The following is a 26,368-nucleotide window of genomic DNA, read 5'->3' as shown; positions in this document are numbered from 1 at the left end:
CCTATCTTTGATTGTTATTCTATATTGTTATATATTGGAATAGTGTTTTTATTTGTTTGTTTATTTACCTTCAGTAAATAAACCCTGACACAAATATTTTCATAAAAAAAATAAATTCGAATCACAGAAAAACATCTGTGTATTTTAGAAAACCAAATCTGTTTTTAAAAGCGAAGCTTTTCTATAATTAGGGTCGGTCCGTAAGTCCGTCCGTCCGAGATAGATAGCTTTTATTCGTTAATTTAGGCATGTTAGAATTGTCCTATCGATTTCAAACTTTGCATGCTGATTCCCGTAGTAGTTAGGTACGATTTAGAAAGCGTAGCAACTCTATAACCATTACCAGAATGTCCGTACGTCCATTTTAAACATGATGATTTTTTACTTTTTTAACAACAAATTTTTATGTGATCTAACTATCCGTTTGATCTGATTTTTTGTATATTGGGTCCTGGGATAACAAAGAACAATAGTATAAGCGAAGCAACTCTATAATCAAGTTCTAAAAATGTAAGTATGTCCATAATAAACATTATCCGGTATCAAGCAGTTTTTCAACAAATTTACTTACAATTTTGCTTCGACTCTTTCGATACTTTTTTATTCTGATTATTCAGTTCAGACACTATACAAGTGTTAATGTCCGTTAGTCTTACCGTTTCAGTGATTCGCTTTTATGGATGTTGTCATCCTTGTTGATAAGCGTATAGCGAAAAGTTTGATTATTTGCTCGTTCATTGCGTCTATGTTATTCCAGATTATTTGATACAAGGGGGGGGGGGGGTACATTGGACTGTAAATAGTAAAAATACCCAAAGTTTTAAACCAACGTTATTTTGTTTGTTGGCTCGAAAAATTTGGGCACTTTTCTTTACTTTTGAATCTACAGAAGTGGTGATTTTAGTTATCATCATTAAGGATATACATCAATTTAACCGCCATTGCCTTATCCCTTAGGATCTTTTTAATATTTGGACTTATGTGAAGTCGTTTGGCCGCATGCAGCCTATAAAGGTTTCACAATTCTTTTTACTTGACAATGGCCAATAAATTGATGTACATTCCCAATGATGACACACGAAATTACCTTTTCAAAAGATTAAAATTAGTGGTTTAAACAATTGATCACTTGATAAACATACCCATCAAAATTCTGTTAAAGTCCCCAAACTTGTTAGGCCTAACAAATAAGAAAACGTCTTTGTAAAACTTTGGGAACTTATGTGATAAACAGCCTATTGTCCCCTCTCTCACTGGACTTTTATAAAATTATTCGATTTTTTTTCTAGTATATATTTCCCTTTCTGAAACTTGATACGGACAATATGAAACCATAAAGTCTTGCTTTGGGAATACACCTCACCAAGGGGAATGTTAAAAGGGAGGCACAGTGAAATATACTTCTCAAAGTCAAGTATAAACCAGGTATAAAGTATAACCAACACAAGCGAAATATATATAAAATAATAATTGGGGGGCAAATGGAGAGGTCGTCAATTTTACGATGTTTTGCTCCCCAGCGACAGCTGAAAAACACTTATATGTTTCGTGATTTTTTTGCGGATTAATTTCATTGTTGGTATAGGCTGAGTATAAACACCCTTTCCCTCATTTTGAAGATATGGGTTGTGGTTATAGCTATAGTGTAATTTAGGTTATAATGTAGACTCGTAGAGGGTAGCTCCACAGGGGTTAGGATTAAATTAAGACAAATAACAAAATAGAAACGTTTAGTTGGAAATATTATGAATTTTTATAATTAAATTCTTAAAAATCTTTTTTTGGCTCACTGCCTTAATAAAATAGTGAGGCAATAATATCCCCTCTAATTTTTTAGCGTGCCTCACTGATTTTAGTGAGACAACGAATTTTTAGTGAGGCAAAAGTTTTTTAAGAATCCACCTCAGACATCTACAATACAAAGTAGCTTGATGTCTGTCCGTCTAAAGCTTAAGATCTCAGTAACCGCTGAACCGAATAGGCTCTACGCTTCAGGGAATTTTAAGTCAAAGATAAATAAAACTGATAAAATAAAATAAATAGTCTCCATAGAATACTCTACATAGAGTAATCTTAGATGCCATGGAAACCAACGCAATTAAAATTTCATTTTCTATTACATAAATTCCAAAAACTTCCAGAAACAATTTACTGTGACAATTAAAAAGGGAAAATCACATAAAGATCGCAAGGTGTATGATAATTGATTTATTACTCTAGATGGTAAATCATACACAATAATCTGTCCAATTTTAAAAGAAATTTCTAGCATATAAATACTTTTGTTACGTATGATTCAATAAAGTTTTACAAGCAAAAGAAATTTTTGGCGATATAAATTGCAAAAGTTGACTTATCATTAAGATGAAATGTTAATTGTGTGTGTAAAATTTCTAACCAATAATGTGAAAGGATTGTTCCACATGGAGAACCTAGGCTGGATCTTTAAATCATTTCTATGGTGCGTCAAATCGGGGTGCGCCAATTTTCAGCCAATCACTGCGCGGCATTTCGTAAAATGCTGTGCTCTTATTGGTGTAAAGTTGGCTTACACCGATTTGGGCGCACCATTGAAATGATTTAAAGATCCAGCTCTAGTAATAGTGTCTAACTTTTTATCTTTGTGACGTAACAAAAATCGAAGGATGAGAGGGGAGGTGGTAAAGGAAACCCCTGAAAAAGAGATGGATTTTTGTTCCGTCACAAAGATAAAAAGTTAGACACTATAACTAGGTTCCACATGGATCTAAAGCGACAAGACAATGGCCGATAAATTTTAAATTAAACTCAACCTAATTAATCAACAAATCAAGTCCCCAAAGTTGTTAAACCAACAAATTAGAAATCTTTATCATAAAACTTTGGGGACCAGTGTAATAAACAGCCCATTTTTTCCCTCTCTCTTAATTGTTTCTTTACTGTGTTCCCATTGGTTTAATTACAATAATTGGGAATCTATACATTATATATCTATAATGTATGTATATCATAAGGGAATAATCAAAATAATGGATCAAACAAACCATTCATAATAGGTGTGCTCACATATCTGCAAATATGCAAGGATCTAAAGGGATATGACAATAGCAGATAAATTGATGTACATCCCCTATGATGATATACAAAATAACCCCCTCAGTAGATTAAAATTAGTGGTTGAAACTATTGAACACTCAACATAATTGACCAACCAATCAAAATTCACTACTCCAAGGTTGTTAAGCCAACGAATAAGAAAACGTTATTATAAGACTTTGGGGACTAGTGTAATAAACAGTGTAATATCCGGCCTAGAACAAATGAACAAAATTATTTATTTTCTTTTTCCCAAATTAGACAGGTTTATGAAAACACTAAAATTACAACTTAATTCTACTATTTCCCTATACTTTCCTTACGCTTGCAGAAAGGTCTGTCAGATTTAGTTAGTGCTAAAAACAAAAATAAGATACAATTAAACAATAAACTTATAATAATTTTTGTAGTGAAAAAAAAGACGTTGAAAAATGGGCCAAATACATTCTAAAAAAACGATCACAGAAAAACGCAGACGTTCTTTTGAGAAAAAGTAAGTATAGAATTACTAAATCAACTTTCTTACTACTTAAATTTTATTTTAATATTCAGGGAAGGATGGGACATTAGACTGTAAATCTTACTGGTACTCAATCTTTTAAAAGCACATTCTTTCTTTTAACTTATCTTTAAAACTTTGGTTACTTTTAATCAATTATCATGGTTGGTCAAACAAGCAGTGTCTTAACTTTTCAAACAATATGTTTATGTACAGAATGGGTAATTTTGTTTATTATCATCTTGTTTGACAATTGTCTTATTATTTAAGAAAAAGGTTTAGTTGAAAAAATGTCAGAAACAAATATGTACATAATAATAAGTGATCCCTGTATATTTTTATTGGCCACTGAGCCCCTAGCATCTAGATCTTTTTAAAAGTCGTAGGGTAGAAAAGAACAAAAAAATAGCCTTTAACCATTCAGGGACCTGTGTTAAGCAACCTTTAAATAGAGCATACAATCGGTTCAGCGGTGAATTTTGATTGATTCATTCATTAAATGTTCAAACGTTTCAACCACTCTAAGAAGCGGTAATTTTGTGTCTTAAAAACCGGTTTTTCCAAAGGCCTTATTTTTGAAGATTTACGGATTTAAGGTTGAGGAAAAAATGTGCACATTTTTAAAATTCAAATTGCGCGGCTTGTATTAATAGTAGAAAAACGTCATGCATATCGTTAGAATCGTCATAAACTCTAGTTTTTGGATATATAAGTACTATTAAAGTGCTATTTGTAGTTTAGGAGCTACATTGAAAAATGCGAGAAATACTGAAAAGTTTACAGAAATTTGGAACATTTTACCACGTAGCTCCTATACTATACATAGCACAGGAATGATTCTTACATATCCAAAAACTAGAGTTTATGACGATTTTAACGGTATGCACAACGTTTTTCTACTATTAATACAAGCCGCGCAATTTGAATTTTAAAAATGTGCATATTTTTCCAGAATCTATAAATCTGTAAAATCTTCAAAAATAAGTCGTTTGGAAAAACTGGTTTTTAAGGCATAATCTCTTGAAAAAATCATTTTCAAATATTTGAAACATAAATGTCCCAGAATAAGTTTTCCAAATATATAAAGCATTTTATATAATTGTTTTATTTTCTATGCATAATTAAGATTTTAAAAAAGACGTTTCTATTGAAACACCCTGTACAATTACTTATAATGAAGCTTTCCCGTAAAAATAATTCATATTTTTTCAATTTCAGTAGGGAATCAAATAAGCCTGACCAGTTACCTGCCAGTAAATCACATCCAGTCACACCAACTGTTAAAAATAAAGGTAATGGAAAGTGTCATGTGTGACGTCATAAAAATACGTCTAAATCCATCTATTTTTGCAACTTCTCCTCTCATCCCTCCTTTTTAGACATATGTTTATGATGTCACATAAGACACTTTTCAACGCTTCGTAATGATTTATAAAGTAAGTTTTACAAAATGGCTTCAACCCTGATTCATTTTCGTAAGATCAAAGCCCGTTTTGAGTCACACTGAAGATTTTGTACAATCTTACCGTTTATGTAAGAAAATCTAAGATAAAAAACCCTAGCTAACAAAAGAACAGGCAAATAGGCACGAACACTTATAGAGTAGCTTCGATACTAAGATTATATTGAAAATATTATATTAGATATTTATATTAATCGTTTATGTTATATTAATTGTAAAAATAGTTTTTCTTTGTTTAGATATTCTACCAAAATCCCGAAGGCCTTCTTTACAATCAGGGGAAAGTTTAAGAGTAAGATATTTATTTATTTTTTAATTTATCTAATTATACTTACTTTAGATTTTATTTACACGATTCTAACAATTTTTCTATGTATTAATCAATCTATTCAACTATACCACTCGTTTCATTTTCTATCTATCTTTTGATTATTCTATATTTATGTGAAGTAAAAATTTGTATTTCCCTTAAATAACCTTGTGGAGCATAGAGCATAGAAAAATGAATTTAAATCTATTTATCTATCTATTTATCTATCTATTTATCTATCTATTTATCTATCTATTTATTTATCTATTCATCTATTTTTCTATCTAAATATCTAGATTCATGACCTAGAGGATAAAGCTGGAATAGAAATATTTGAAGCTACGGGTCAACTTCAACAGATTAATTATGTAAGTTAATGGATTAAGAATACGTGGATATTATGCCAGAGGAATTTTGATGCTAATATATTAGTATACATTGGTCAATACGTTCCTCTATGGTTGTGGGAGGGGAAAAGGGGAATCGTTTTATTAGACATCTGGGATAAACATTTTATAAGGGTATGCAAGAATATCTCACAATATCCACGTATTCTATATCCATTGTTGTGTAGTAGTTTAACGAAGCTACTCTATAACTCACTTCTTATATTTTTCCGTCAGTTAGTGAAGATTCCCTGACCATCTACTTAGAGTCCGTTTTGTCCTTCCGTCTGTTTTTTTACGTGGAAGAGTTGTATATTTTCTTGGCTGTTATATGCGATAAGCAACTGCAGTTTCTTTCTAGTATAGTCCATATAACTGAGGTGGATTCTTAAAAACAAGGATGACAACATCTATAAAAGCGAAGCTCTGAAACGATATGACAGACGAACATTAACTATTGTTGAGTGTCAGAACTGAATATACAAAATATAAAAATATATAAGGTTTGACAAAATTATACGTAAATTTGTTGCAAAACTTATCAAATGCAGAATTCTGTTTAAGGACATACTGACATTTTAATACTTGATTATAGAGATGCTTCGCTCATAATATTGTACCTTATTGTAATAGGAATCAGTAATCAAAAAATCAGATCAATCGGATGATTTTATCACATAAAAAATTGTTATTAAAAAAGTAAAAAAATCAACATGTTTAAAATGGACGTACGTACATTCTGGTAACGATTATAGAGTTGCTACGCTTTCTAAAGCGTACCTAACTACTACAGGAATCACCATGCAAAATTTGAAATCGATAGGACAATTCTGACATGCCTAAATTAACGAATAAAAGCTAACTATCTCGGACGGACGGACGGACGGACGGACCGACCCTAATTATAGAAAAGTTTCGCTTTTAAAAATCACATTAAAAATCTATAAAAATTAAACAAAATCATAGAAGGGTTATTAACATAAGATTTTATTTAATTTTTGTAGATTTTTTTGTGATTTTGGAGGATTTATCACGAAAACAATTTTGCCCCACTATGCGATTAGTGGGGCAATTTTTTTTAAAGAATCCACCTCTGATCTCAATTAATTAATCTATCTATTAAATTAAATATTAATATGACATAAAATTGTTAAATATAAAAAAATAGTATTCTTAAGGATCCAATTAGTTTATATAACTAGAATTTAAAAGAAATCAATCCTTCTGACATTTAAGAAATAATTGGTAATATAAAAGGCACTATTAAATAATCATTTTTAAATATTATAAATTTTTATGTAAATTAGGTTATATCAGATGGTTTTTATCCTTTTTAGTTTTAAAATTAATTAACGCGAAGACTTTAGCCAATTTAAAATGTTTGGATTTTTTAAAGAGAACGAAGAAGCGGGTTTCGTAGTATATTCACAGAAGCTTTTCTCCTATTTCTAGCTTCTGCGGAAGGCTCTAACCCTGCGGGGCCTATTTCCTAACCTTGCGGGGATTAACATTTACCTAACCATAAATAACCTATCAAAAGCTACTGTAAAAATAAGACGAAACCCCCTACTTCGTTTTCTTTCCATAATTCAAATGTTTTTTTAAAATCAATACTGTCATTTTTGGATTTTTAATTGAAATAGAAGGTCACGTGACCATTGCATACTACTAACACTATCCTATTATAAGGATGTTTTTGTCTTCAGCTTAAGATTTTAATAACTACTGAAATAATTCAGTATATCTATAAATCACAAGATTGTTTTAGACTATTTTATAGTTATATTTGATCCTTTCTTGGCTATTATACTACCCCGCTTTTTACTTTCTTAATACAGAGCCCCTAGAGGCATGTGTCAAATGAAGCAGCTTCGCGCCTTTAAAAATCCTCTAATTTTGACCAAATTATTTGTTTTTCTCTCTCTCTCTCTCTGCTGGGATTTACTCGTGGAGGGAGGGGACATTGGACTCTAGATTACACCGGTATCCAAAGTTTTATATATTTTTAGTAAGGTTACAAATTTAAGTATTTTTATCAAGTTTTGATTGGTTGGTTTCAAACTTGTAGTGTACAAACTTTTAAACCAATAATGCTAATCTATAGAAGGTACAATTTGGTTTAGCAACATTTGGAAATGTAAATGTCCATTGTCTTATCCCTTAAGATCCCTGGATGTACTTTTCCGGGAATTGTGGTCTAGTTTCAAATGTTTCAACAATCTAGCATAATAATACTTCTATGGTTGTCTCTTTTATTAACAAAATATTGAAGAAAGGTAATGCCTTCGCCAGTAAACATGCGTAAATTTTTATTACGTACAATTTAAAGATCACCCACACATAGAACCCATTCAAGAGGATGGGGGTTGGTGAAAGGTATCTCCCCATAGAAAAATTTTAGGAATGATTATGTAAAATCGATAGGACAATTTTAACTTTCCTAAGTTAACAATTAGATTTATAAGTTACTCACGAAAAGACGGACCGACGTACGAAAAATCCTTACAACTAAAAAGCCTTACCATTTTGTTTGAACGCTCAGTTTTAAGCAAAATAAATATCAATTTGAAACCGAGAAATTTTACAGAGAATTTATTTATTTTTTTTACTTAAATCTTTCTTTATAGGGATTTTTATTCATATATAAAAGTAACTGGATCCCCCCCCCCCCTCCTCCTATATTTTCAATTATAGCTTTAAAAGGATTTTTTTTCGGGTGGAGGGGGCGATTCCTCTCAGAAGGTTTGTGTTACCCTTATCTAAAATAGTTATATAAACCTTTCCAGAAAATCTGAGAATCTATATTGTAAATAGAACCTTATCGGTTTGGCGGTTAGAGAGAAATTTGGTACAGATACACACATACACAGGCATACATCCGGTTACTTATATCTTAGATATAAGTGGTATGGTTTTTTTTTGACTGAAGCTTAAGATTTGAATAACTACAGAATTTATCGAGTTCTACATTTTAGGAAAGTTTCACATAGGTTCCAGGATGGTTTTATGCTTTTTTATTTTAGATTTAGGCCTAGGTATGATTTAGGCTATTTTTCTGTCCCACTCTTCCCCCTTGAAACAGAGTTTCTAAATGCTAGGAGCGAAGCCGCTGGTATAAGTATAAAAATATGTTGTTTTTGCCAATATGTAAATTGCAAATAATCATTAAACTAACATTAATCTTATTACATGCAAAACAAAATAATATTCCTATAGTAATGAATATACTGTATACTTTATCTATCTATCTATCTATCTATCTATTTATCTATCTATCTATTTTAGTTGGTATCCCAAGCAGTACAACATGAACAAAGGAAACCTGACTCCAAAGTAAAAAGTGCCTGGTAGGTAGGCCCACCAAGAATAGACTGAAACCCTCTCCGAAAAAATTGAGTTCAAAACATAAGCGATGGAAAGTGTCATGAGTGACGTAATAAACCTACGTCTAAATCCATATCTTTTTCAAGGGTTTCCTTTCTCACTATTCCACTCATCACTTCTTTTTACACGTATTCTTATGACGTCACACATGACACTTCTCTTAGCACTTCTTAAAAACAAGGATAATTATATAGGATAAGTAGCGAACGCATGAAAACGATTAAATTATATACCCCCATTGATTAATATATAATTTAGATTTGTCTTTACATTTAGGTCGTATCTAATGTGCGTATATATAGAGCATTATTTTAGCTGATCAACTGACAGTGCAACATTGTAGAGTAGCTAGATTTCCCCCAAAGTGTATTGTGGAGCACAAAAACCCCCCCCCCCCTTTATTTTGAAATGAACTGTAATTAATGGGGAGGGAGGTAGTTTTTCATCATGGGCCCTACATAAAAAAAATATTCCAACGACCTTATTTTCAATTTATTTTAAAAAAAGAAAAAAGTGGGATTTTTGTGATAGATTTAAGGGAAAGAACCAAAAACAATAAATTTGTGATTAAAACAAGCATAATCAAAATCAAAATTTTGTAATTGTCCATCTTAAAATTTTAATTAACCTTTCTGAAATATGTTTTTATATATTTATTGTAATTTTGTGTAAATTGTTTTCCTAATAAAGTTTTAAGTATTTTTTTTTGTTCTTTTTTTTCTAGGGGTCATTTTTCTTGGAAGCTTAAAAAAATAATTATAAACCTTAACAGAAGCTTCTGATTTTAGATTTTAAAAGAAAAAGTGAAAAAAAATTAGGGGGCAAAAATTTTTTTTTTTTTTTGGGGGGGGGGGTCGAGTCCACCCCCCCTCAATTTTGATTTTAGATAAAAAATAAATTTTTTTTTGTGGGGGCGGGATTTTTCATTTTTTTGGGGGGGTTGGGGGTGTCCCACCCCCAAAGAAAATAGTTATAAACCTTCCCGGGACCTATAAAAAGCTACCCTGTAAAGGAGAACCCGATCGGTTCAGCGGTTAGCGAGATCCTTCGGTACAGACACACAGATACACAGATACACAGATACACAGACACACAGACAAACATCCTGTTACTTTAGTATAAGGATTAAATCAACTAATTTTGTCATTTATTGTGGATGTATACTTAGTTTCAAAAATAAAAAATTTTAATTTCAAGAAAAACACTTTTTATCTTTCATTTGCCCATCCCGACTGCTATGAAAAGGGTACAAATTTACTATTGTTTGACTTTCAGAACAAACTTTGAAATAGGTCTAAAAGTACGCATTTTATGGGATATACATGTCAAATTTCATATCTTATCATTAGTGACGTTCAATCCAATGAGCAAATAAACCTCTTAATTTCTTTTATATTAGATTTTTAAAATATTAGAAATAAAATACTAAATTATGCATTTAATATTAAATTTTAGGAGTAATTGATATTTCAGAATTTCATGTTCTCTGATAAAGCTACACTCCTAGCTGGCTAAAATAATGATCCCCCCATCCACCCAATTTACCCCATCATATCCTCTCCCCTTCTACTGAATGAATAAATGGGGTCCATATTTGCAACCCAAATTGACGACAGACTTTCCCTTTAACCCGACGAGGCCCTATCCATTTGTAGTACTTTGTCTATTTCTGTGGAGATTACTTAATCTAATATTTTTTTTTATTCCCAGTTGGCAACTTTGAATACGAAAATGCCATGAAATTGTTTATTGTCGCGGCATTTCTCATCTTAAAACATGCACAAACATGAAAAAAGTGATTAAAAACCCACCTCTGGACATGAAAAAAATATAACGACGGGATGCCTTTTATTGATGATCTATTTGCAAAGAGTTTATTTACTAAGCTGAAAAATTTGCTCATTTGAATAAACGTAAACAACAAATAAATAATTAACATCTTATTAGGATAGAGATAAAGTTGCCAAAAACAATTATATAGAAAACAGGGCTTAGGGATGGGACAATTGATCGGAAATTTATACTTTAGGTTGTCTTGTAATTGAACTAGGGTTGGGCCGAATACTTTTTTTAGCTGGTTACCGGATACTAATGTCAGATATCCGGAATTCGGCTGGATATTTAAAATGGCCCGATATCCGGCCCAACCCTAAATTGAACCAACATAACTTTTCTTATTTAGGCTGAATTCAAAGATTTTGGGCAATAGTGCAAAAGATGCCATTAGACAAACAAAAAAATTATTAAAGTCCCTTCATAGATTATGACGTCATATGATAGAATAGCCAATGAGAGGCCAGTATACACTAATTGACCAATGGTAAAATTTATGCTGGTCTCTCATTGGTTATTCTATCGTTTGACGTCATAATCTGTGGAGGAACTTTAATCATCTTCCCAATAAAATAAAACTAACTTTTATGTTATGATTTTTTTATTTTAATATCTGCGGAAATCTGAATTCCATACGATGCGATATATAAATATTCTTTGATCACTTACTTATTTCAATTTCAGAGCATACCAGAAATATAAACCTATTTAAAACAGCAGTTTGAGAGATCTTATGTTTCTAAATTTCGTCGCAAATTTCAAAATAAGATAACCTTTCCAATTTTGTTTTTAGAATGTTTGTCCTGAATTGAAATGATGTTATTTGGATTTATATGTATGCACTACTTTGTTATTTATCAGGGAAATTAAGGGATAAGACAATGGACGCTATATTGATTAGGGTTGGGCCGGATACTTTTTGTGGGTGGGATACCGGATATCCGGCTGATTTCTAATTCCGGATATCCTGTATTTGGCCGGATATCTGGCCAACATTCGATATCTAGTTGTCCGGTCGGATAACCAGACATCCGATATCCGGCCGGATATTGAAAATGGCCAGATATCCGGCCAAACCGGATATCCGGCCCAACTCTAATATTGATTAAGATCCGCAATGATGATAGTCTAATTTGACCCTTTTTATAGATTTAGAATAATATGAAAAGTTTCAAGGATCTATAATGGCCGATAATTTGATATCCATTCCCAATGTTAATACACAAAATTCCCCCTTCTGTAGAATATAACTGGTTGTTGAAACGTTTGGACATTCAATTCAATGAACCAACTAATCAAAATTCATTAAAAAAAAACAAAGTTGTTAAAGCCAACGAAGAAATAAATGCTATTAAAAAAACTTGGGGACTAGTGTGATAAACAGTCAGATGTCCCTTCCCTCCGTAGACAAGTGTATAAATCTTTGGGTTCCAAAACAGAGGCGTGCAGAAGGGTGGGGGGGTTGACTTTCAGTTCCTTAAACTTTGAAAAAACATAATTTACTTTTCTTTATTCTATTTTCTTATTTATCCCGTGAAAATTATCATTATGACTTCCCTATTGTTCATACATTTATCCATAATTATCACAGAGAGAGGGGATAATGGGCTGTTTATTACACTAGTCCTCAACATATTATAAAAACGTTTTCTTATTTGTTGGCCTAATAACTTTGGGGACTTTAATACTGATTGGTTGATTAAGTAAGTTGAGTGTCCAAACGTTTGGTTCACTAATTGTAATCTACAGATTGAGGGTAATTTTTTGTATCTTCATTTGAGATGTTCATCAATTTTTTGGCCATTGTCTTATCCCTTAGATCCCTGATAATTATTCAGTTTGTACACCTAGTCAAACAAGGACAATTATGTCCTTAAATTGCCTAGCAAAAACAATTAGGCTTTAAATCGATAGGACAATTCCAACATACATAATTTAACGTAAAAATCTATCCGTTACGGAGGGACGTACGGACCGACCCCAATTATAGAAAAGCTTCACTTGTAAAAATAAACAACAAAAAAAACATACCACTTTACATCATGCAAGTTGCTTCGCCCCAAGCCTCAAGGAGAGGGCAGAGCTAAAAACAATACTCTAAGAAGTTTGATATTAATTTCTAAGAACCTTTGATTTAGACAAATTGGAAAATTTCATTTAGATGTGTGAATACACTTACATAAGCATACTGCCAGAAGTAATGGATATATTATACCTGGATATTATGACAGGCGAAATTTGTTGTCAATTTAGACGCTACTTTAATCCTCATTTATTGGTTAACACAAGTTTCCTCAGTAATAGGGGAGGGGGTGGGTAAAAGGGTTGGATAACGATAGCCAGCTGGAAGCACCCTTTCATTAGAGTAAGAGAAAATGTGGTGCAACATACATATAATTATAAATCGATTTTACCAGTGCAGTGGCCAGTTTATAAATCTAGAAAATTAAAGACAACGAAATGATATCAAATCTAAAGCAATAATAAATAACCTAGAGTGATAAACACAGATTATTTAAACAAGTGTATTTATTTGATTTTTTTATTGACTAAGTATAAACAAACGCTGTATGAAAATAACAGGATGTCAGCCTGTCTGTTTGTAAATCTCTGTGTAACTCTGTTTGTAGAATAGTATCTCGCTAACCGCTGAACTAAAATAGTTCCGCTTTACAGTGAAGCTTCTAATAAGGCCAGGAAAGGTTAGTAACTTTCTTGGGGGGGGGGGGGGATACCTCCACTCCCCAAAAAGAAATCGTCCCTAGAACATACCCACCTTTCCTTGAAGTGTCCCTGAAGGCCTCTATGGTCGTAGCAGCTAATGATTAATAAAGGAATATAGAAATAATTAATTTTCTCGTATTCATTTGAATCCGGTGGATAGGAACCGGTTCTCATGAATACGAAAAAACTATGTCTAGCATCGTATTATATCCAGTTTTCTACGAATATAGAAATGTACAATCATAAGATTAAAACTAGTTTTTTTAGCCGGTGCCTTCGGCACCACGGGGCTAAAAAACTAGTTTTAATCTTATAATTGTACATTCTATATCCGCGGAAAGCCGTTTATAATACGATACAAGAAATAACTATTTCATAATATTTCCATACTTGAGTATGACATACAACCAACCATTTTATTTATATAATTGTTTTTGAATTTGCACCTCTAGTGAATGTATATTTATAGCATTATAGGCAGTTTGGAGAATAGAAAATTTAAAAAAAAATATGGTATAATTCGCTACGATATCTGCGTTTTCATTAAGTCTCAAGCACATCTTCAACAGGAAAATAATCGGAGCCATATTAAAAACGTGCTTGTAATAGCAACAACAGTTACCATTTTAGAGCAACTTATAGGCGTGTTACACTTTAGGCAAAAGCTGAAAACCTAATTTTTTAAATAAACAAATCCTTGCTAATATGGATGTTATTATTTCTTATCTTACATTTAAAACAATATTTAAAGATTCGGTGTTTTTAAGAAGATGCTAAAATATATAGCAATAATTTGAAATAACAATTAGCGATGCAACAAATTAAATATTATGAATAATCTAAAACACTTTGATTTAACGGCCCTTGTATAAAAGTCTCCTGCTTAGTAAACCTCAACACGTAGCACATGTCGTTGTCAGGGTGGTGATAGGTCATAAGGAAAAAGGATAAGAGGATGAATACTCACCCCTTTTTCATGGTAAAATACTACTTCCCCATCCCTAAATTTAGAAGCAGACGAAAATCAAAAGCCGCCCAGGGCTTTTTGTAAGTCAATCATAAATAATAATGTGAATAAAAAGAAAAGCGATATTTAGCAAACAGCCGTGGGCGGTCAATATCAGCTGAATGTTCATTATGAAAAAAATTTCCCCCTTCTTAGAAATAGAAGGATTCATCTTTCATGAACAATTTTTTTTAATAAAAATAAAATTCTATGTAATTTTTAATTAAAACATTAAAACGAAAATATCTAATCTAATATTCTTGCCCTAAATATGGAAATAGTAAAACGTAAAAAAATATTTTTTAAAATAATTTTTAATCCTCCCATTTGAAAAGTAGTGGAATAGCAATAAATTTTAGCGCGGCAACAGTGCTGAGTAGGCCTCCAGGCCCACTGCCTATTTTCGTCTTCTAGTTGCTTCGATTCCTCTCTTTTATTTTTTTCTCTATATGATAGGTGCACAGTTAGGACTTCCCAGACAAAGGTCGTGCAATCAAAGAGTTGGTTGTCTGATGGGTGTTACTTAACCAAATACCCCAGGTGTTTGGTATAGAAAAGGAGACATTTAGCTCCCCTTAGTTATCCTGGGTTGTTGGACCTGGTGTTTGAGTGTCATGGACATCATCATCCCAATGCCTAAACGACTGACAACTGTCTGTTGTAATGTTAAAACATCCTGGGTATCCCTGTCAACAATTACATAATCTGTATCAAAATACGTGCCATACAAAGTAACAAAATTAAATTCTACCAATGACTCGCAAGATGCAAAAAGAAGCATGATTAAATCTAAAATCCATTATTTTGGTTACTTTAGAATTTGAGTACTAGCAGGGAAAAGGGAATGTGATTCTGACAAACAATTCTAAAAGAAAATTTCCCCTTCTCTTTTTTCTCCCCTTCTTACCCACCCCCCTTCACTTTCGTGAAAAAAAACAAGTCTTACTTACTCCAACCTTACTCTAACAAAATATTAAATTTTGCGGCATTTCCAATTGGAATTAATTGGCTGAATAGCAGATGCTGGGGTATTAGAACTAACGTATATTTCTTTATTTTGTCTGACTTTCAAAACTTTAGTTCTTCTTGCAGGAATATTATTTGGTTATTCTTTTTGCAGATCGAATTTACTAAAAAAACACTACCAGACAATAAAGTTTAAATGAATAAAACTTTGAACAAGATTATTTTTTTGTTCTTAAGATTTCTTTCTTCATCCTAATAATTGGCTAGTGAGACAGAATTTTACTGTGATGCTCTAATAAAAAACAAGGATGACAACATCCATAAGTAGCGAAGCCAATAGTAAGTCTTTAGAAAACTAGGTAAAAATATGTAGAATAATGACTATTTTAATCACTAAAAATTCCACCTGTTTATCTTGAACAGTATTTAAGAAAATCACAAAAACTTTTAAAAAAACTAGGAATCGATCTAGCACCTTAACCAATAAGGGTATCGTAATAAAACGTGATGGAAGTATGTAGAGTTCAAACTTACTCAATCCCTAAATTTCAGCTGTCTATCTTGTATAGGGATCGAAAAATTCATGAAAACCTAAAAATCTAGGAATCAATCTAACACCACAACCAATAAAGGCATTTTAATAAAATTTGATGGAAATATGTAGAATTTGAATTTATTAAATCCCTAAAAATTCCAGCCCTTAATCTTGAACAGAAATCGAGAAAACTGCAAAAACGTAAAAATCTAGGAATCGATCTAGCACCCCAATTAATAGACAGACGGACAAAACAATGTATAGATTAGATGCGCATATGTCATAGTAATCTTCACTAAAAATTTCAGCTTTCTTTCTCTAATAGAAGCCGAGAAAATCACGTTTTCCCCATAGCGTTACTGTCTGACTGACGGACGGACGGACAGACAAAGTGAATTATAGAGTAGCTTCGCTACTAAAAACTAATTTTTAGGGATAAATTAATATAGTTTGTTTTAGTACAATACATCTAACTTTTCAAATTATTGTTTGTTAGCTTAGCAACTTTGGGGACTTTCATTGAATTTTTATTGGTTAGTTCATTAAATTGAGTTTTCAAACGTTTCAGCCACTAATATTATACTACAGAAGGGGAAATATTTTGTATCATCATTGAGGATGTTGGGATGATTTTATTAGTCATTGTCTTATCCCTTTAAATCCCTGAAATTGATTGGCCAATTCAGTTATCATATATTATCTATAACCAGACCAATTTAAAATGACGTCATCATGTTCATATAGATATGGGCAAAAGAAGAGGGGAGGGACAACACAGAGAACTAAAGGGATAATACAATGGCCAATGAAATGAAGTACATCCCCAATAATGATACAAAAAATTACACCTTCTTTACATTGAAATTAGTGGTTGAAACATTTAAACACTCAACTTAATGAATCAACCAATCAAAATTCACCAAAGTCGTTAAGCCAATGAATAAGAAAACGTTATTATAACTAGTGTAATAAACAGCCCATTGGCCCCACTCTCTCTCTAGGGACAACACCTTATTAGAGCCAGTAGTAGACAATGATCTAAATTATACTGGTACCCAAAGTTTTATAAACACTTTTTCTCATTAGCTAGCTTAAAACTTTGGGTACTTTTTAAATTCTTGATTGTTAGGAAGTGTCAAAACTTTTACAGCAATGCAATTAATTTTCACAAGGGATAATTCTATATACATCAACTTATTGTCTTTTGTCTTATCTTTAGGATCCCTTAATTTCAGTTCAGATAAATAAAAATCTATTAATATTCAAAATTGACGGCATTGTAAAAATACTCGTTTTGTCTTAGGTATTTGTGTGGGGGTGTTTGTGTAAATGTGTGTGTGTGTGTGTGTGCGCGCGTCTATGCGTTTATCGCTTCTTCTCGATTCGTCGAGATTTTTGTAGATCAGCTTAAAACACTTTTCTATAATTAGCAAAATAAATATATATTTCATTTTGCTTCGCCCCTATACTTATCGGAAGGGCGGGCAAAGTAGCTTAAAATTAACAACTTTGAGACAAATAAAAAACTTATCTAGGAAAATATTATCAATTTGACCAACAGTTTTTGAGATCTTTAGCTGCTATATTATGGCATTTTTGAAAGGACGGTTAAATTTTTATATTTATTATTAAATTAGACGTCAGAAACCCACCATATATAGCATAGAACCTGCAATGAACCAATTCTGAAAGAGAATAAAATAAAATTGTTGATAATTTTTGCTACTAAAGATAATTTAGCTATTTAAAAAAATATTTTTTGTTGGGATTGAGGGAACACTTGAATTTAAACGATTGCAAAATAAACAGAAAACAGAAAAGCTTAATCAGTAATTAGACATCACTCAATTAATAATCAACACTCAGTTCATAAACAGTTAACTAAACAGTTAATATGATAGTCTTTAGTTAATTGTTAATTCATTTTCTATATTTAGTCGGTGTCCGTCCGTAACTCCGTAACATTTAGCTCTGGTGGAGTATTAAGGCATGACAGAATTTTTCTTTCTATTTTAAACATTGCAAGAAGATTTTATAACAATTAGGTATAATCTAGAAAGTGAAATGTTATACGTAATATCTAAGGCTGTTTATGAGATCTTAACAATAAATACATGGAAATGAGAAACAGTCAATTATTTAAAAGTAAAATTATAGAATTATTAGTAAATCAAAATATCATTTAAATAAAACAAGGATGACAACATCCATAAGTAGCGAAGCATAAAAAATCGTGGATGAAAATACGTACAAGTAGATTCAAAGATTGCTTGTTAAATCTAGAATCTTTTGTTAAATCTTTTGATTTCTATGATGACTGATAGACCGACGGTCAAAGTAAATTACATACTGGATGCTCAGAACAATAGGAAACAAAATTGGAAACTGGCATCCCAAATTTTTTGAAAATCGGAACAAAAACACCAAAGATATGGGGAAATAAGTAAAAACATGAAAATAACCAAAAAACTGCTGAAAGGCAGTCCGACCCTCATGGATGTTTTCTTAAAACGACGGGAAATAAAATTTTGATGTTCTTAACTAAAAAAATTTTGAAAATCGGACCATAAACACCAAAGACATTTGTGAAAAATATAAAAATAGCCAAAAACCTGCAAAAAATGAGTCTAACCGCAATGGATGTTTTATATTCAATTATGCTCCTTAAAATAGAAATGTTGTCAAAAAGTTTCAGACTTCTATCTTTTATAGAAGACGAGAAACTCACGTTTCCCCCAAAACGGTTCAGACATACGGACAGACGAACATTTCAAATTATATAGTAGCTTCGCTGGTTACCTTATGGTGTTTTGTCGAGCAGAATAAGGAGGGAAAGCACTCAAGATTCAATTATGAAATAAACCTAAATAAATTTAATTGTACACTCCTTAAAAAGTGAATTACCAAAAATCAGGTCTTAGATTTACAAGTTGGTTCATTTATCATCAAGATAAGATTTTAAGATTATGTCACATTTTCGTCAAATTAAACTTTCGGTGATTTCTCTTAAAGTACCCGTCGAGCCACCCCACCCTCCCCACCACAACTTTTTAGTATAAAACATAAAATTAGTGTCTAGGGGAAATAAAATAAAGTTATAAATATAAATGGGATACACACAAATATTACATGATAAAATGGTTGATTGCAATGGCTTTAAGATAATGGTCGATAAATAAATTACATATCTGAATATCAATGATTAGTTTTGACCAACCGATCAAAATTCTATAAAGTACCCACAGATTTTGAGCCAACAAAATAGCTTTGAGACAAAAACTTTTGATAATTTACATTCCTATGTCCCCTCCCTCCCACATGAATGGTTGATGGTTACCTATCAAATGCGTTGATAATATCAAAGCTACAACAATATTATCACAAATCCTTATAGTAAAGAAACAGGATGTCTATTTGTATGTTTGTCTGTTTGTTTGTGTGTTTGTACCGAAGTATCTCGCTAACCGCTGAACCGATTGGGTTTTCCTTAACAGGGTAGCTTCTCATAGGTCCCGTGAAGGTTTATAACTATTTTGGGGGAGGGTACCACCACCCTCCCAAGAGAAATCGCCCCTAGAAAAAAATTACTTTTTCTTTTAAAATATAAAATAATAAATTGGGTTATCAAATTCGACTGCCTTCTCCTTAAGTGCCCTAGAGGCCTCTAGTGGCGTAGCCGCTAGAACTAAAGATAACATTCGGACTAAGAGCATCCAGAACACAACTTACTTTGTCCATCAGTCCGTCAGTCATTGAAAATAATATATATAACACATATATCTATAATACAAAGTAGCTTGATGTCTGTCCGTCCCTTAAGATCACTGAACCGATTGAATTCTACTCTTCAGGAAATATACCTACTGGTCCTGTGGTGGTTTTAGGCTATTTTCTTGGGGGGTGGGACACCCACAACCCCCCCTAAAAACAAAAACAAAATTTTTTGTTTATGAGTAAGTTAGTTAAGTAAAACTACTGGCAGCACCAGTAGTACTTAATTTTTTTTAATTAACTCTTGGGGCAAAGCCCCTAGAGGCTAGGGGCGAAGCCGCTAGTAATATATATATATAGATATGTAAAGGTTGATCTTTCATTATTTATCTTTTCCTTCATTTTCATTTTCTATCCCTCGTTAATTTACTGTGTTCATGATTTTTTTGTGCTTTGCTACTTATCGATGTTGTCATCCTTGCTAGAGTACGAGTACATATGCCCTGCGCTATTTGAACCCTTTTTTTTACAGTCCGTACTATTTAAACTCTATGCAAAAAATGTTGTCTTAAAAAGATAGAGAAAAATTAAGCTAACTTCCTTAAACCTGAAAAACTAGAAATAGATTAATTTAAAGCGAGGCTTTTCTATAATAAATCTTATTATGTTAGTTTATCCATAACTGGCATTTGGACAGATGTATAAGGAATTTTTTATTAATTTTTGGATGATGTAAAATATTAAATGTTGTTAATCTATATTTGTTATTGTTCGTTTGTCTAACCATCCTATTTGTTAGCTTTCCTTTTATGGATGTTATCACCAAAGTTTTATTTTAAAGAAATGTTAAAAAACCTTACCAATATTGATTTCTGAATTATAAACTCGTTAAAATGAAATTATAATATTCAAAACAACTAAACTAAAATGAAATATATAAAAAATAAATTGTGTTTTAATTACTAAATGCTTTAAAAAGTTTAACATTCATTATTAACTTCCTGAATAGGATATGATAATAATACATTTTCATGGGCTCCAAACGTGTTTTAGAATATTTGCTATTAACTTAAATATTGGACTTTGGTTTCAAAATAAGTTTTGAAGGCCCGGCCTTTTTAATAAATCACTCTTTTCCAATTTTGATTTAAGTGATTTAAGTCATTGGACTGTACACATTTATCAAGTAACAGGATGTGTTACAGTATGTCTACCTAATCAGTAAGTTTTTTTTGTTTGTAGCGAAGGATCTCGCTCACTGTTGAACCGAAATGGGTCTCCTTTACAGTTAAGGTTCTTCTAGGGCCAGGGAAGGTAGGGTATGTCCCCCCCCTTCCCCCCAAGAGAAACTGCCCATAGAAAAATAACTCCCCCCCCCCCTCTGTTTAAAGCTAATTGTAGACTTCCCCTATCCCACATTATCCACATGTCCCTAGAGGCCATTGGTGGCTTTTTTAAAGAGTGTAATAAAGTGCTGTTCAAATTCAGTATTAAAAAATGTTTCTACTCCTAAAAAAAACATTGATAGTGTAAAACCCAAGATTAAAAAATCGCAGCCATGAGAAAAAATCTTCAAACTGAAAAACTTTCAGAAAAATTTTCCAATGAAAACATCTTTCTTATGCTCAGTGAAATATGAAAAAATTCAATTTAAAGTTTAGACTACGTTAATAAGTTCTATTTAAATTAAACATAATGTATTAGACTTAATTTTAAAAAGTTTAAGGTTAAAAAAATATTATAAAAGGCTTGTACAAAATAATATTTTTGTATAGCAACATAATTAATAATAAATGTTTATCTTTTATTGTTGATTTTTTGCATCAGACTCCAGACAATTAATAATACACAAAGAAGTTTAGTAATATCTATTATTTACATGGATCTCAAGAGATAAGAGAATGGACGATAAATTGATGTACATCTCCAATGATGATACACAAAATTATAATTAGTGGTTGTTTGTAACGTTTGGACACTCAACTTAATGAATCAACCAATCAAAATTTATTGAGTCAACGAGTAAGAAAACGTTATTATAAAGCTTTGAGGACAAGTGTAATAAACACTGTGCAGTCCATACTCTCCTCTCTTACTGATTATTTATCAACCAGAACACATTATATATAGTTTTCATCAAATACTTTTGCCTTTTGAAAAAGAAGCATTATGTTTTAAATTTTTTCACCCATTTAAAAAAATTGTATGGTCCTAATGACCTCAAAACTTGTGTGTCACTTCGTCACACTTGTCATAGAAGCAGAATAGTTATTTCTCGCACCGTATTATAAACAGATTTCCGCGGATATAGAATGTACAATTATAAGATTAAAACTAGTTTTTTTTAGCCCCGAGGTGCCGAAGGCACGGTCTAAAAAAGAAAGCTGGATATAATACGATGCTAGACATAGTTTTTTTTGTGTATGGATGAGAACCGGTTCCTATCCACCGGATTCGAATGAATACGAGAAAATCATTTCTGGAAGTTGTTGTATGCATGTCTATACATGAAATGACATTAATCTTATTCATTTAAAAAAGGCGTAAGTTTTTTTTGTAAGCTAATCTTGTTATTTTATGCTAATACAAGAAAAACAGATGACATTTCTTCGTTTTTGTGGTAAATTTTCTGTCTCATTTAAAAATGTAAAAAAACTAATTTTGCATGGATGCTAAGATCTCTATAACGACACAGCACTATATAAATACTTTAAGAAAACATAGAGTAAAAAATGAATATTTGAATAAACAATAAATGCAATATTCATTTCATTTTTTTTCCTCAAACATTTTAGGGTTTAAGGTAAAAAAAATGCCTCTCATAGTTTTTCCATCCCAAAAATAGGCCCACAAATTTGTATTTTTAGACAGAGATTTGGTGTATTGCATTAGAAAAGAAAGACATTTTTATCTGGGAAAAATATATTAGGATTTAGGCTATTTTTAGAAAAGTGTATTAAAGAAAAAGGGTTCCCTCTACCATTGTTTCGGAGCCGGGAGCCGTGGAGCCGCCATATTTTGCTGGAGCCGTAGCCGTAATTTTCGTTAAAAAACGGCTTTGGCTCCGGACTAGATAAATAAATAGATTTTTTTATAAATTATAATTTGGTAACTCTGTTTTGTCATATGCAAATGCCCTTTTTAAGTTTTTCAAGTCCATTTTTATCAAAAATTGAACTTTTAAAACCTTCAAAAGTAAAAATTAAAAAATATTTTTTTAAGGGGAAAAAACATGTCGAGTTTTTCTTGATTTTAGGTCGGAGCCGGAGCCGCACCAAAATCAAACGGCTCCGAAACGCTGCCCTCTACAAAGTTATTTAAATTAAAATTGAGGGAAGATAGGAATGGCGTAACCACGAGTTTAATAATATATATATTTTTAAAGTGCTGCAAATTTGAAGCACCTTATAGTTCCTGTAAAAATGATATCGTAGCATACAAATGACCAATGATAGGCTAGTATATATGAATAATCATTGGGTATTTGTATTTTTTATCGTCAATTTTTTGTTGGCACTTGAAACTGGTTTTCAAATTTGTGCCCTAATATCTACTAAGAAAAAATATCAATGTCCTTAACAACTTTAAAAATATGAGGAAAATCAGATCAAAATTATTAATTTTTATTTGATATGAACATTAACATTCACAAATAAAAGACAAACATAAAACATGCAGAGTGAAAAATAAATGGATCAAGTGCAATTCGTGGTAAATGTTCCAATAATCTATGAACTTAAAGGCTTTTAGCTGCCAAGCAGGTGAACGTACGCGTCATGCCCGCTTTCCGTTTGAAGCGGCATAAGAAGGCCTTTAATAATATGGAATAGCCGAGATCCTACGATGATTAAGGGAAAGCTTTTCTGAAAAAAGCGTAATATAATTTGTAGATTTTTTGTCTGTTAAAATTTTGTGCAAGTATAATGGTTAAGATCAACACCGTTAGTATGTTTGCTGCCTTTAAAGTTAATAGATTTTCTAACATAAACATTACCAGAAAAATTTAACCGTAAACAGCACTTGATCCGAAAAAAATAAAGGAAGAGAACTTCCATAAAAGCGAATCTTGACATATTGGACCGCCAATTAAACGAACAATAACAAATTTTAGGACTTGATTATGAAGAAAGTTCGAATTTAAAACTATGCTTAATTGCCCAAGGAATCAATATTCCCAAATTTTATTGAATGGGATAATAAAACATAATGTAGAAAATTGTTTTCAAAAAGCCTTTTTTTATTTTAGTGAAGTTATGGCACTCTACAAGAGTAAACGTCCGTTTATCCTACCGTCTGTTTTATGGATGCTGTCATCCTTGTTCTTTATTATTTTTTATTAAGTTTTAGACACAATAGAAAGAAAATGGTTAAGCTGGTGAGCTTGATTTTTACTATTTTACCAGTTCTTGTGTCCTCGGAAAATATTCTTATGTATCTACCTATTGCCTCCAGGTATCATATCTGATGCTCTGGAAAGTGTCATGTGTGACGTCATAAAAATACGTATAAAAAGGAGGTATGAGAGGAGAAGGGAAAGGAAACCCTAAAAAAAGAAATGGATAATGGACGTTATTTTATGACATTACACATGACACTTTCAAGCGGCGCTTATTAATATTTATTCATCTTTCTACTATCTATCTTTCTATCGAGAATGACCCAAGACTGTGGCATAAGACGTCTTGTTGTCGTTGATATGTTCGGATGACGAATTCAAACTTAGTTGTCAAATTCTAAAAATGGTATAAATGTATTTTTTTATGCTCAAGTCTTCTACCTTTTGAAAGAATGGCTGTAAAACGCTTCAAGGTTGAGATATAGAGTTAAAAATTGATACAGATACTATTGGGGAGGCATTATCTCAACCAGGGAGGGAGTAATGGACCCCCAGATACGAGAACCGAAAAAAATTTCAAAATTGAGTTCTTGATACATTTTTTTGTCACTTTACTGACAATAGAATCAGTTCTAGACATCCCAAACCACTTCCCAGGGTATTTTTGGTGTTAGGGGACTATATTGCTGGTTCATATAAGAACCAAAAAAAAAATTGCTTACAAAAAAGTTCTCATAAAAAAACCGTATATAACTTTTTATTAGTTTAGTATTTATTGCTATCTGTAAATTAAAATATAATTCTTAATTTTATATTGATATAATTAAATTTTTATATAAGAGAAATGAAACTACGTCAATAATTCATTTTTAGATTTTAATTTAGCTTTTTTATTTTTAGAACATAATTTATACTAAAACATTTAATAGCTAACCAGTGCAGTGGCTTCGCCCCGGGGAGTCTTTTTTTTCTGGGTTTCATTTGTTTCCAAGGGGCTATTTCAACCCAACCCTTTATCAAAAAAAATCTTACCTTAACTGTTTGTTGTGAAATTTTGTTGTGCTTTTGCTCAAATGCCTTTTGAGCGTTGATTCCTTAGCCATTATTTTGCAATAAATCTAAAAGAAAGGGAGGGGGGGGGGTGCTTTGTCTTAACCCCGCGGGAGACCTTAACACAGCAGGGCTACCCAGTATTTATTAGACCCCGACCTTAACCTGACCTGTAATAATAAGTAACAAATTAACGAAAACTATCACCTAATCTTTTAACTTTTTTCCAAAATAAGTTGGATGGGGTTGTATCCGACTAGAAATTTTGAGGTAAACCGCTAATTTTGTTTTTATTTAGGTCCTATGTCTGCGCTTGGGAGCCGCTAGTATTAGGTAATTTTTTTAATTTCAAGTTCAGTTTAAAGGTAAACAAAGATTCTCAAATGTTTTTATATTTTACATTTTAACCATTAATTGATTAACTGTATTTGATTAAGTAAACAAGATTGATAACATCCAAGCAAACCTAAAATTTTGTATTACAAGTGATGATAATTATAATTATAAAATCAACGAAAAATGTATAGAAATAAGTTTTTTGTCTATTAAGCATTACCGAGTAAATTTGATACAGATGCTCATTCATACAAGGAATCTTCCCTAAAAATTCCAGATGTTTATCTTGATTCGCAGTTGGAAAATTCACGTTCCTCCCCACCCATACAGTTACTTACAGACTGACGGAAGGGCAGACACTAATGAATTATAAAGGTGATTTGTTGCAAACTTAAAATAACAAGGATGACAACATCCATAAAAGCGAAGCTCTGAAATTGAAGGACAAACGAACATTAACACTTGTAGATTGTCAGAACTGAATTAGCAGAATATTAATGCATCAGTACAAACAATATTGTAAGTAAATTTGTTGCAATTGACAATTCTAACCTGTTTAAATTAACGAAAAGAGCTAACTCTCTGTGAATGATGAACGGACCGACCTTAATTTTTGAAAAGCTTCGCTTTTAAAAATGAATAAATGTTTAATCAGGTGCTTCATTCAAAATCTATTTTTAAATTCAAAATTTGTTTTAATTGCAATTGTTTTTTTTTTATTATCTTTATTCGTTAAAACGTTTTATACACTTAAA

The 26,368-nt window shown here is 31.7% G+C and overlaps 2 protein-coding genes across 2 annotated transcripts in view; both read left to right on the top strand.

Annotated features, from left to right (window-relative positions):
* The first annotated feature begins 3,499 nt into the window (after positions 1-3,499).
* On the top strand, positions 3,500-9,152 carry LOC145334981 (uncharacterized). The gene is made up of 5 exons (XM_080180631.1): positions 3,500-3,568; positions 4,793-4,866; positions 5,276-5,328; positions 5,643-5,714; positions 9,018-9,152. The coding sequence occupies exons 1-5, from the start codon at positions 3,507-3,509 to the stop codon at positions 9,081-9,083; spliced, it is 327 nt and encodes a 108-aa protein (XP_080036757.1). The 5' UTR covers positions 3,500-3,506; the 3' UTR covers positions 9,084-9,152.
* A 15,059-nt stretch (positions 9,153-24,211) lies between these two features.
* Positions 24,212-26,368, top strand: part of LOC145334910 (UDP-glycosyltransferase UGT4-like) — a 43,156-nt gene continuing 40,999 nt past the window's right edge. The window contains exons 1-2 of the mRNA XM_080180539.1: positions 24,212-24,343; positions 25,576-25,610. Of these exons, the coding sequence (XP_080036665.1) occupies positions 24,255-24,343; positions 25,576-25,610 (124 nt within the window). The 5' untranslated portion in view covers positions 24,212-24,254. The remainder of the gene's footprint in view (positions 24,344-25,575; positions 25,611-26,368) is intronic.

Source organism: Acartia tonsa, chromosome 13, assembly GCF_053477335.1.
Source record: "Acartia tonsa isolate MP-2025a chromosome 13, ASM5347733v1, whole genome shotgun sequence".
In the NCBI taxonomy this organism is placed as follows: Eukaryota; Metazoa; Arthropoda; class Copepoda; order Calanoida; family Acartiidae; genus Acartia; species Acartia tonsa.
This window is presented reverse-complemented; position numbering and strand designations above follow the sequence as displayed.